A 13290-nucleotide genomic window follows, 5' to 3' on the forward strand; every position below is an offset into this window, starting at 1 on the left:
GCGTTTACATTTACCTGGTCGGTGCACCAGTACCACGCGGCCATGATAGACAGCCCGAACGTCATCCCAGTCCACGGCAGATCTCCAGAGACTGGGTCTCGGAAGAGGTGCATGGCATCCGCTCGGGGCAGGTGGCAGGTCGTGTTGGGCACAATCTTGGACGGCACAGCTCTTAAGTAGGCCTCTTCCAGGTTGGGGTAGCCTCCGATCTCATTAAAAGCTGGAAGGCATCATCGGGGGAGGCTGGTTAGAGCCCGGCAAAACCCGCTCGCCTCCGAGCTGAGCTGACAAAACACGCTCGAGGACTCGTTATTGAGAACTGCTGCCCCTCCTGGCCCCCTTCCCACCGAGGGAAGGCTCGCAATCGTATTTTATTCTAGTTATTTAAGAGACTCTTCTACCATTTTGCACAGCAGGTCCCGCGGCGGGCTGCCCTCCCTCGCGAGGGTGACCCACATCCCGGGACAAAGGCTCCTCAAGGGACCCACCTCTTTTGACTTCGTACTGTAAAAGCAACCTGTTATTAAAGCACCCCGGTCCCGAAGCACAGGAAACTCACCTAGGACTATTAAAATTGAAAATTAGCTAGCCTTTGCTTTGACTCGCTGCGGCTCAAGGTGCCTTGGCACAAGCGTCTGGCCAAGCACTTTCTTCCCCTCCGAGCACTCCCCAGCTCCTCCCTCCACCCTTAAGCCTTCAGCTTGAAGTCCAACAGAACAGAAAAGTCCCTTTTCACTGCGTTCTTCCTAGGAAACAGGATCTTTAGCCTGAGCACTGCTCAGGATTACGTGCCAGGAGCAAGCCCCAGCAAGCTCACCCCCGAGCCCTGAGCAGCTGCCTTGGCGCTCCTCCTGCCCTGGGCTCTCCGTGTTCCCCCCACCACCATCTCCCCGCTCTGGGGGGCACAGGATGAGCCCTGCTTCACCCCCCTCTGCCAGAAGTAGGATTTGGGAGCCAGCAGCATCGCTTTTTGGAGGAGGGAGGGTTGGGAGGCACCCACCTTGCTCCCCCTGCCACCCACGCAGCACCCTGGAGGGGGTGAGCGGGTGGGTGGGCACGCTGGCACCCTGCACCCACGGTGGCTGCTCATGCTTGGGAGAGGAGGGGGGACCCCAGAACCACGTGGGGCTCACGGAGGGGGCATTGTACACCTCCCTCTGGTGAGGAGCCAGGCTGGGGGGCGAGGAAGGGGCTTCACTAAGGGCTGCAGAAGGTCCCAGCACCAACTGGGGGCTGCTTGTGGAGAGCAAGGCTCTGCGCTCAGACTTGGTTTGGGTGCTGGGAGGAGGAATCCCTTTGCTTTACCACTCGGAGACACAGCTCAGGCTCCAAGCAAGGCCCAGAGCATCCCTGGGTGGTTCCCCCCAAGGTCCAGCATCCCCACACCCCTCCCAGCCACAGGCAGTGCCCAGCAATTCCCCATTTCCAATATTCCCTCCCCGCTCCCCTGTCCGAGGGCAGCACCCCCTGCAGAACTCTTGCTTCCAGCACCGACCCGCAGCCCTGACCCCTTCCCCATGACCCAAGACTTTTGGGGTGCTTGGAAAGGGGCATCACACCCCCCAGCCCCCTTTGCAAGCCACCCCTCCCGGTATCTCACAAGGAGGGAGCATTTGCAAACCGCTTCTGCTCTTGTGCAAGCAGACCTGGCGCCTCTCCAGCGCGTGGTTTATCCAGGCACCGGCTACTCCCAAGCTTTGCATGGGCGTTGGGCACCAACAAAGGCCTCTCCAGAGGCAGAGGCTGAGTGCTGAAAGCAGAGATTCGCGCCCGGGGGTGCGGACCTGCTCCCTTTCCAAAAGGTGTCAGGAGGCAAGTCGCAACACCTACGCCTGCTCACACGGAAGGAGCAGGGCGAGGAAGCCGGGGCAGCGAGAAGGCAGCCTGCAGACGCAGGGATCCTGCCCGTGTGCTCCGCCAGGAGAAGGGGCCCTGTGGTCAGTGCCAAGCGGACACGGTGAGGGCTGTGGGATGGTGCTGGAGCTGAGCAGAGCCACCACCAGGACAGCCATATCTGTCCCCAGGCCCTCAGTGGTCTGTGACCCCCTCTGTCCGTGCCCACACGTTCTGTGAAGCACACCCAGGAGCATCCACACACCCCGTGCTGTCCTCCCTGGGGAAATGTGAGCCCGGGCAGCAGCAACCCAGAGCTGTCACAGGCTAACAGGCGAGCAGCAGCAGCTCTGGCACAGTTGTCACGATCTAAAGATTCAAACAGGGCAAAATCACGGAGAGCATCCTTTATTGGCATCCCTGATGGACCGACCACCTTCGAGGCCCTGGGCTCTCCCGACACCAAGGAAGGAGCTGCGTGGCCAGCAGCCTGCCTGTTTGATCCCCTGGATCAGTGACTCTCCCAAACACCACCCCCCCTGCGCACACACCTCGCCGTGCCGAGCAGGTTGGCGCATCTCGAAACAGCTCAGCCGTGCGGCGGCCGCGGGGCATTTTCCAGGCCATGCCTGCCTGCCTGCCTGCCTGCCCTCCTCCTCCCGCTCTGCCGCCTCGCAGCCAGCCAAGAGCACAAGACAAAAGCCTCGGAGAAGCTCCCGGGCAATTAGAGAGCTTCAGACAACGATCAGCAACATCCAAGCACCTCATCTGACGTGGGCTGCGGCCGCGGTGCCGAGCTGTTTGGGCAGCTCCCCTGCCTGGCACGGGCCCCCGCTCCTGCTGGGGTGGTTGCTGTTATCGGTGCTTCTCTGGGAAGGGGAGAACCTTCCCTCGCTTTCCTCCCCTTTGGTAAAGCAGAAGCCTCCAAATAACTGTCCTTTCACTTGGTTTTTGTACGTGAACAGCGCCCTGCCAGCAGCTGTGGCCGTGCTGGTGGCAGTGCCCTGCTGCTGTCCCCACCACGGTGACATTTCACAGCCCGGACTGACTCCTCTGGGTCAGAACCATCTCAGGAGCACCTCTGGGGATCGTCCTCTTCAAACACCGAGCTGGGACCTAACCCAGCCAGCTCTTACCTCTCACGGCCAGCACGATGGCTCCGAGGACCATGATGAGGGTCTGCAGCGTGTCGGTGTAGATGACGGCCGCCAGCCCCCCTGCAAGGAGCAAGGCACAGCTCTGTCAGCACCCCTCGGGCTCGGCTCAGCCGTGCAGCCCCAATAAAGCCACCCACACACACCTGGATCTGCCTTGGCCCCTCCAGCACCGCAGTGATGGGGCTGTGGCCCCTGGGGAGCAGGGGAGGGCGGCCAGGGGACACGGCTCCACGTCCCCACACAGCTGGGAGGACGCAGGACAGCCCCAGCCCCCCCGTCCTTTGGGTGTTAGGGCAGCAGAGCACACTCAGGACACCCCTCCATCACTCATCCCACTTCTCCTTAATGCTGCCTCCATGGCATGCCCCTCAGCTCTTTCCCCCAATCCTTTAATTTAATTTTTCCAGCACGTGATGTTTTTTGGGGTCCCCTTCTCCACCCAGCCCATGGTATTTCTCCCTTCCCATCCCAGGCTCCCCATCAGTTCCCACTGCAAACCCGGGGCTCATTCACCCAGCCAGAAAGCAAGCGATCACCAGGCCAAAAAAAAGGCACCAAGAAGTAGCGGGCCTGCAGAAAATGGGTCATAATCTGAACCCGTTTCAACCCAAATCCCTGATTCATTCACATCCAGGCAGCTCCGGGCTCTGCCCTGCCCCAGCCGTGCCTGGGATCCTCGGGGATGTGCTCGGGAGCGGGGTGAGGCAGCGAGCACACCCTGTGCCTGGGCTCACACCGGAGCGCCGTGCTGCACAACGAGCCTCGTGGGCAGGAAAAAGGCAACGTGGGATTTGCTTCAAACCGAGGTCTTGCAAAATGCAGCGCGTTTCGGATCTAATTATTATGCTGTTTCCCGTTCTGATGGCTGGGACGAGATAGCGAGGGAGAATTTCTCGCCAGGCGTCTCCTCGGGAGCTACCAGGGAAGGGAACGTCCCGGCTGCAATAAAGAATGAAATAATCTCCTGGCGAGGATAAACGGTCCCGCAGCCCAGGAGTGGGACTGCAAGCCAGGAAAATTTACAGTATCCTTCTCCATCTCCAAGCTGTCATCGCCCTAGATCACAGAGGAGAGGTACCAAATGATCCTGATCCCCACGGGGAGGCAGGAATTTCGGGCAGCAAGTTGCACTGCAGGCAGGGCAGGTGGGAAGGAAGTGAGTTAGGTAAAGGGCTCGCAGATCTGAGATGCTGCAGTAATGGCCCTGTAATAGGAGAGGCACTGATTACAAATAGGTGCACACACAAGAAAGCACTTAGCTATGAGACGGAGGAGGAGCGAGTTATTGCAAAAGAAAAGCTGTAATGACAAAGGAGAGCTCCCGCGTTGAGTCACTGCCCGAGCTGACGCTCAGGAGGGATGCACAAACACCAGCTGGGTAGGACTGGGGATGGGAACCCCATGGTCTGAGCTTAAAGCTGTATAAATCCCAAAGAACTACAGAAAAAAAATAAGAATAAAACCAAAGATGATGGACTGAGGGCAGCAGAGGCCGAGCAGCCTACCTGCGATGGTGTAGAGCCCCGTGACCAGCAGCATCAGGACGGTGGAGAGGTAGAGGTTCCAGCCCAGGCAGACGTGCACGAACAGGGCCCCCGAGTACAGGTCGGTCTGTGCGGGGACAGAGGCTGTAACAGGCAGCATCCTCACGGCCACGCACGGCCAGCTCCCTCCTGGGGGCACCAGGAGGCAGCCCAGTCTGCAACTGGGCCCAACTGGGTGAGGAGAGAGGGACACGAGGACCGGCAACGTCTCGGGGCATTGGTGCTGCCACCAGCCCTTGGGTGCACACGTGGGCAGCCCCAGCATGGAGAGCAGGAACCCCAAAACTGAGAGCAGGAACCCCAGCACTGCCTGAGCCTTGCCTCCTGGTTTTTCAGTTGGGGAAACCGAGGCACGGGCAATGGCAGAAGCTGATTTTGGTCCCAACTGACCACGACCAGAGCCCAGGGGTCCTGCACCCCAGTATGGACCAGTGCAAAAGGATCCTCCAACACGTCAACGGGTGCTGCCACGAGGAACGTGCTCCTGTGCTTGCCTTCCCCATTGCAGCTCCCCTTGCAAAGCCCCCAGAAGAGGCTCTGGGCTTCTGCTTGGCCAAAAAGGACAAACTGTAGTGCCCAAAAAAACACCACAGCAGCTCCTGTGCCCACATCACGTCCCCCATCACTGCTGTGGGACAGGAGGACCCCGAGCCACCACCACGCCTCAATCCATGGCCAAGACCCAGCAGTCCCCAGCACTGGGCTGGGATATTGTCAGAAAAACCTCGTTCGGAGGAGGAAATGGGGCAGGAAGAGGCAGGATGAGCTAAGTGCACACTGCAGCAGCTCCACACCCTCGCCCGGAGCTGTGCCTGCTCCCCACAGCCAACACTTCAGCCCTGATCTGACGTCCTTCTTCACGTACGTCCCAAAAACCACCCCGAGCAGCAAGGCTTTCCTGCCCCATCACGCGGGAGCAGCCGTGCAGGATGAGTGCTCTGCAGGCCTGGTGGTGCATCCCGCACGGCAGCTCCTGCCCCAGCTCTGCCCTCTCCCAAATGCTCCCAAAGCTGGGCATGGGGACACGAAGGTCAGTAGGTAGCACATGTCCAGCTTCAGCATGGTATGAGAGCCTTTTCCCTAGCAGGTGAGCCCACGCGGGCAGGCTTAATGTCGAATAAATCCCAAACTGAGCCAGCCAGAGAAGCACTTGAGCCTGAGGATCCCAGTTCAGGGACTGGTCCTGACACCAGCACAGACATCCTAAGGGAGATGCTGCGTGCCCCAGCTGCCCTCGAGCTTGGCCACGTCTTCGGGGGAGCCCTCACCATTCCCAAAAGGCAATTCACCCCATAAAGGTCCTGCTGGAGAGGAACCAGCTCAGCAGCAACCACAGAGCAGCTCCCCGTCGATAGCTGCCTTGCCACCACAAACACCCCCCAAGCGCAGCCTGGCACCACCGAGCAGCCCTACGAGGCAACAACCAAGCCAAGTCAGCATCACGCTGAAGCTACGAGGCCCAAAAAAAAAATAGAAGAATGCCCTCAGCCATCCCTCAACGCAACAAGAAGAGAAAATCCCAAAAATTTTTGAGCCTCCCCAGCACCGTGCTAGGCCAGCACCCTCGGTGCCCCGTGGAGCTCGCCATCCCCTGCCTGCCTGCTCCTTCCCCAAAGCCTCAGCCCGGGAAAAGGCATTTCATAACCCCTTCTCCAGGCTTTCTCAACGCTTAAGCATTTTTGCAGTCGTCTGCAAATGAGTCTAATCCTTCGCTATGAGGAAGCAGGAGGTGTCTCCACCTCCCTTCCTCGTAATTCTGCTACGGTGGGAGAAAAATAAAAGCGCATGTGACTGAGTTGTTAATAAGACACCCCGAATACAAAAACAAGCTAATTAAATCCAGGCATGACCTATTCATAAAACAAGTCCTTTCAACTGTAAAAGGGGAGCAGAAGCCTTTGAAGTCAGGCCTCGTAATCCAGCGAGATCCCTGCCTCCACCGCTGACCTCACTTGGGAACTCGTTCTTACCCAACGCCATCGATGCCTTCCCAAGGAGCTTGGCTTTAACAGCTGGCAAAGCCAGAACCCGGGCAGAACGAGTTGCCCAGGCTCCAGAAAAGTCTCCAGGGGCTCTCTGCCAAAGCTGGGACATTTGTGCAAATCTTCACGTGTTCCTAGCTAGGGGGGACGCGATCTCTCATCAGGGTTTTGGGCTGCCCGGCCAAATCCTTGCATGCTCCTAGCCATGGGGGATGTGATCTTTCAGCAAGGTTTTGGGCTGCTCTGCCATGAAATGTTGAGGGTTGGGGACCAGCAAATGTAAAATGCCCACAGAGGAGGGATGGATGCATCCCCTGCCCATGGAAGAGCCACCAGAGCAGCAGCGATGCCCAGAAGAAGGGGGAGAGGAGATCCGTGAGTAAACCCAGCACCCGCAGGGAAAGGTGGCCCCAGAGGGGACCAGAGGAAGCCCCAGCCAAGTGGCCACGCTGACCCATTGCCCTGAGTCTCGCACCTTCCTCCCAGGCTCCCTGGGGAGAGGATTTAGGGCTGGTTTGGCCACGCACGGTGCCAACACCCCGCGCGCTGCTGGAAGCGCCCCGTGTTTGGGCAGATTCACCCTGAGCCGAGCTGGAAGCCACAATAACACCCGTACAAGGCCGATTCCTCTTCTGTTGGATCCTGCTTGACTCAGAGGTGACAGAAAACCCAACAGCCCAAAGAAGGCGCAGAAAAGGCTGAGAAAGGGCAGGGGCAGAGCCGCTCGTCAGCGCCAGCCTGGCTCCGTGCACAAAGGCCGGGAGGGAGGCAGAGGTTGCCAGCAGCACAGGCACCACGCAGAGTTCACCTGCAGGTTCTCCTGGTGTTAGGAAAGGGGCCACACCATGAGATCCCCAGTAGTTTCCTGGCTAGGAAGGAACCTGTAGGATGCCCGTCCCATATGGGATGAGCTGGTGGCAGCACAATGCCTGGGTAAGAAGGGTTGGCTGTGGTCACCCGGAGAGACTAGAAGATGAGCAGCCCTCAAATTAGATTTCTTTCTTTAAATTCAGAGCAGCAAGGGCAAAAAAAAAAAACACCAGGAAACCCACCCCAGCCTCCAACCTCTCCCTGTAGGCACCAGCAGGGATTCGCTTGGCTCCCAGTGCCCGGCAAGCCTCACGCAGGCGCTGCAGCATCTCCCTCGAGCTCCTCCCTGTGCCCACAGGAGCAGGGACCGGACCTCTCCTGGGCAGCACAGGGGATGAATAAGTGACAACACGTTCCTGGGCATCAGGACGACCAGGGAATAATCAACATGCCATTGCCAAACCCGGCTGATGCTCCGGGAGCTGCCACCCATCGCACGTGGGGAGCAGCAGCCAAACCTGGGCAGCTCCAGCTCCAGATTTTTTTTTTATTTTTTTTGGGGGGGGAGGGGGAAATACAGGTGGCAGCTGCACCAACAGAGTCACCAGCACCACTTCCGCAGGCTGCGGCCACGCTCAAAGCCCTGCAGCAGCAGGAACAGAGCAAGGGCTGCTCCCAGCCCCGCAACCCACCTGTTAAAAATCAATACCGAGCTGCCCAGCTCTCGGGAGGGACGCACGGGTCCCCAAAAGCCAGGGACATCAGGCCACGCAGTGCCACAGCGGGTGCAGCCCCTCGCACCACAGGCGTGGAGCATAAAACAAGTTGCAATAAATGAAGGGAAATGGCAGCACGGCGGGGCGCAGCCCCGAGCTGCGGGCAGGGAGCGCCGCTGCGTGGGGAGCCACGCTCCCTCCCGGCCCTCCTTCCCGCAGCCAGCCCCATGCAAAAGCAGCGCTGGTTTAGTTTTCATTTGCAACCACACCTATGCAAAAAGCGCAGTTTTTTCTGCGACCTTTCCCCATGCAAAAAAGCGTGTTTTTTTTTTTTTTTTTTTTTCCTGCAACCATCCCCATGCAAAAATAACTTTTTTTTTTTTTTTTTTTTTCCTGCGACCATCCCCATGCAAAGAGCACGGTGACTTTTTTTTTTATTATTATTTTTATTACTATTATTATTTGTTTTTGCAGCCACCCCATGCAAAAAGCACCTTTTACAGCCGTCCCCCTGCAGACACCCCAGGGTTGGATTTGCCCGCTCGGGGCGGTGCAGGGTTGCTCCCTCCAGCAGTTTTCTCCTCGGGATCGGGATCGTTTGGGAGCTGTTTGCTCTCAGAGCACCTCCAGCCCCAGGGCTCTGCGCCCTGCTCTGTCCCACTTGCTGCAGGCCCAGTGCCACCGAGGCTTTGCCCTTTCCTTGTGGAAAATTCCCCTGATTCCCATGGGGATAGCAGAGGGAGGAGAGGAGCTGGGGCTGCACACGGGGAGCCGTGAATGAGGCCAAAATGGGGTGAAAATACTCCTGGGAGTATTTTCCTGGAACAAGCCCTGGGACTCAGGCACTTTCCACACATGCTTGGGCCATCCAATTGGTGCACAAAGGCTCCTTGCTGCCTGAAATCCCGAATTTTGGGGATCCCGAGAGCCAGCCACAGATCCTTCAGGGTCCCCCCTCCTGCAGCAGCTCCAAACCCCAAACTCTTTGCTGGGTGGAAATTCATCGCGGGGGCGACTTACGGAGATTTTGGTGAAGATGGAGAGCAGGAGCGACAGGCCCGAGAGGTACACGCGGATCCTCTCGCCTCCAAACCTCCGCTGGAGGTACTCGGGCATCGTGACGATCTGCGGAGGGGAGGGAGCGCTGGCTGCCCTGTCCTGATGGGCGCAGGGCAGCGTCACCAGGGCGGATTTTGGGGAGGACGGCGGTGGCACCGCAGCCCCACGTACCCCAGCTGAGATGTAGATGGGAACGAAGACCCAGGCCAGTGCCAGCAGGGCGTACGTCGCCTGTCGGGAAGGAAGCAGCGGCACAGGCAGGAGGCACACACCTGAAACAGCCTCAGCTCCCCTCCGAGGCACCTTTCTGTCTCCAAATGGCCTCAAACAGCAATTATATAAGGCCACGGCAGAGCCTGCAGCATCCCAAACACGAGCACCCTGCTAGCTCCCCGAGCACCGGGCAACCCAAATGCCGCGCTTTTGCTGCGGGAACCAAGGACTTTGGAAGTGGCACATGGGACAGCAGGGAATTGGTGACACATTTGGGCATTCCCCTCATCGGGGGGCAGGCAGGGGCTGGAGGGGGAGGCTCTGCCCCGAAACAGCCTTCCCCCTGTGCACAAGGACTTGAGGTGACCTCAAATTCGGTGTGCATGCACTGGGCATGATGCGGAGAAGCCAAATTAGCAGCATTGTGCTCGTAGCCCCTGTGTGACTCCTTCCAGGCCTTCAGTCTTGGCACGAAGCTGCTGTGACATCGGCCGTGCTGCTTTGTGGCTCGAGAAACTCACGTTTTGGGTACCACAACGCGTTTCTTACGTTCCACTCAAAGCCGGTGACAGCGATTCCCCCGGCAGCACCGGTCCCGGCCAGCCCGATGAAGAGCCCCGAGCCCTCGCTGCTGGCGAACAGAGAGGCTCCGATCTGCGGGCGAGAGCAGGATTCCCCTGCAGCCACGGGGACACGGGCACAGCAGGCAGGAAAATCCCTCAGCAAACCCACAAGGAGGTCCCTGCCACCAGCCCTCCCTCGTGCCCAGCTCCCCTCGGCAGCCCCGGTTGGGTTTGGGGTGGAATTGCTCGGTTTTGGGAGGATGAGGAGCAGCCACGTGCACGGCGGTGGCACCGCGCCCTGCCTGGAGGTGGCCCTGTGCAAGCTGCCAGGCAGCGATGCAGGAAGACCTACAACCTGTTTGTCAAGGAGATGCTGGAATAAGAGCAGGAAACAAAGAAATGGGGGAGTTGAGGCAGCCACGGCTCCCTTGGAGCCACCAGAGGCGGTGGAGAGAGGGTTGAGACCCCTGCAAGCCCTCTCCAGGCTCGGGGTGGCCTCCAAGGAGAATAAAACGAGCTGGGTGGGCTCCTGAACCCCTCGTGTAACCAGAAGGGAAATGGAGATCAGGAGGCACGAATCCTGCTCAGCAAGGGACACGGAGCCCGGCAGGAGGAGGTGCACGGGCTGGGGACGTGGGGCAGGCAGCGGAGCACAGGGTGGTGAAGGAGGAATTTGGTGGGAAGGGGAACGGTGCCGGACATCCCCGGTGCCCAGGACAAGACTCGGGGGGCTCTACTTACTGGCCACCATGCCATGTCCCGGCCAGCAAGGAAATAGCCACTGACTGTGTTCCTGTTCACCCTGCACGAAGACTGCGAGGAGAAGAGATCAGCACAGCCCTTCCCCTGCGCACCCAGACACCAAGAAACCAAGAACCAAGTCTGCCAGACGAGAAGCCGAGAGACGGGAGACTGGATAATTAATGGGAGCTCGGCAGCTCAAGGCTAATTACACCGAGTGGCAGCTGCACCCCAAATACCTGGAGCCACGAAGAGCAAAGGAGGCACCCCCGAGAGGATGTGCCCGTCCTGCCTCCATCCCCAGACGGGGAAGCTTTGTGGGGCCCAGCCTTGGCCACGAGCAAACGCGGCACAAGAGGCAGAAGACACAACAAATGCAAACTACAGCTGGAAAGTAACAAGAGGCTTTCAAAAAAGATGCCAGGCAGAAAAGCCAGCCCTCAAAAACGGTTTGAAAAAGAACATTGGTACTTCCAAACGGTTACAGGAGAAAGCGAACAAGAACGCTCTTACCCATATCCCCACCGCAATGTTTAAGGAAAAATAAACCACTATGACGACGAGATCAGCAACGCTGAACTGCTGCGAGGGGGCGAAGGATCCGGCGGTGGAATTGCTCTCCATCCCTCCTCTGCTGCCTCCTTCATCCCTGGCAAAGCCTCCCCCAAGGCGATCACTGAATCAGTAACTCGTTAGCCGCTTGGGGGAATTTATCATTAATCCAGGCGACACTGGGAGCTTCGCTTCCAACACTTCCAAAGATGTTTGAGGGCCATCACTCAGTGTGGGATCCTCAGTTCTTTCCCCTTTTTTCCCGTTTTTGCATATATCTTAAGGAAGCCGCAGGCTGTTCCTACAGTGGGCATTTATTGCACTTCTCTGGTGCGGTTTCTGAGGGCTTTCAGCAGCCCTTTTGCAGCAGCGCTTGGTGTCGAGACATTGCTGGACAAGAAACTATCGCAGCTTCTTTCCCCTCTAGCCAATTATTCTCATGAAACCTGTAGGAATTTCAAGTCTTAGCAGCTGTTCCTCTTCTCATAGTTTAAGACTTGATCAAAAGTTCCAGCAGGCACACGGGGACTGCACAAGCTGTGCCTCGTTAGTAAAGGAAACTTTAGGATCAATTTTAGGACAGGTGTTGTACATTTTAGATTATTTTTTTTTGAGTTTAATAGAAGTTGTTTGCAGCTTTACAAATTACCTTAGTGTAAACGTTTGTTAATATTGCCCTTTATAAGCTGCAAACCAAACCCCGATGTTTTTCTTGCAGATGCTACCGATCTGGAAAGAATTTGCATTATCTCCTGACTAGTCAATTAGTGTACAAAAAGCAGGTTTTTTTCATGTTCTCTTGAAGGATCCCAGTGAAACACCTCTAAGAATAGCTCGCATTTCTGGTGATCCGGCATTTTTGCCTCTGAGAAAAGCACACAGATTGGGTAACCCTGCAGGACCTCGCTGTACTGCAAGAGTCCAGAAAAACACGAGTGAAGTCACACGCGCTTTGCTCCCTTCCAGCCACCCCGCTAGGAAAGCCAAACGTCCTGTGATCCCGTCTTATGACCACGATAGTTTCAAAGTCTTTAATCCTAATCAATACAATTTTACTGCGCTGAATTAGCCCAAGGTAGGGGGGTGATGTGCTAAATCGGTGATCGAGCACAGAGTTGTGGAGCCTGAGCAAGCCAGCCAAGGCTGACCAGCAGAAACACTCGTGGGGATGAAGCCAGTCTCCAAAATTCAGCTTGAAACAAGGATGAAATAATACTTTAAAGTTTCCCTGTGATCAGTAATCAGACTGTTTTCTGCACTGGATGCTTGGCTCACTCGCCAGCTCTCCAACTACATGTCACAAGGATTCATTCAGAAAGCACACACCAGTCAACGTGCACACCACTGAGATGGATCGAGGGATTTCTCCTCTCTGAAACCATCACTGATGGCCCCACCTGTGGGTTTGCACCCTTGTGGGAAGGATTAAAGTTCTCCCTCACTGCTCTGCTGGAATTCAGCCTGCATTAACACTTTCAAAGTACACACAAGCGTTAATGTGTCAGCCTGGTGCACCTCCTAACAGCATGGAACTGTTCAGTAACCTACCGTAAGTAAAGTATAACCAGGCACAGCCTTGCATTTTGACATTTTGGAGATAGAATGTAAAAAATTAAACAATGCTGTGATGAAAAATAACCTCACAGAATGAAAATAGCGTTATCTGGACAGAGGTGAGCAGTTGCTTGAATAAAATTTTCATCTCACTTGCTGAATGTACCAAGAAAAGTCCATAGATCTTTGATTAATGCACAGAGGATTTTCAGTCACAGCCCAGGGGCTGTGCCAACAGACACCAACCCCCAAAAACGCTCACTAACCCACCACAAGCCAGGACGTTCAGCCTCTGAGAAGCTCAGAGCAGGCCATCCCATGCAGGCACCCAGGGAAGCCTGGGAGAACACCCCTGAACAGGTTAAATTCCACACTGTGGCTGGTTTTGTTTGTTTTTTAAACACGCATCCCACGAACTTGGTCCCAAGTACAAACCTCTGAAAACCCATTTACCTGTGATGAGCTGGATTTATCAGCTGGAACCTCCGGATATTTCATCCTTACAGAGCAGCCACTGCCTCTCCCTGCCAACCAAATCCCCAAACCATCCCAAGAAGCCCCATCCT

At 56.8% G+C, this 13290-nt stretch overlaps 1 protein-coding gene across 1 annotated transcript in view; it reads right to left on the bottom strand.

The window, feature by feature from the left end:
- SLC5A10 (solute carrier family 5 member 10) overlaps positions 1-11242 on the bottom strand; it is a 35233-nt gene extending 23991 nt beyond the window's left edge. The window contains exons 1-8 of the mRNA XM_032197672.1: positions 11132-11242; positions 10619-10690; positions 9864-9968; positions 9273-9332; positions 9063-9167; positions 4496-4601; positions 2970-3050; positions 15-220 (exon numbers count right to left, since the gene is read on the bottom strand). Coding sequence (XP_032053563.1) covers positions 15-220; positions 2970-3050; positions 4496-4601; positions 9063-9167; positions 9273-9332; positions 9864-9968; positions 10619-10690; positions 11132-11242 — 846 coding nt within the window. The remainder of the gene's footprint in view (positions 1-14; positions 221-2969; positions 3051-4495; positions 4602-9062; positions 9168-9272; positions 9333-9863; positions 9969-10618; positions 10691-11131) is intronic.
- Positions 11243-13290: the final 2048 nt, after the last annotated feature.

Source organism: Aythya fuligula, chromosome 15, assembly GCF_009819795.1.
Source record: "Aythya fuligula isolate bAytFul2 chromosome 15, bAytFul2.pri, whole genome shotgun sequence".
NCBI classification, from domain to species: Eukaryota; Metazoa; Chordata; class Aves; order Anseriformes; family Anatidae; genus Aythya; species Aythya fuligula.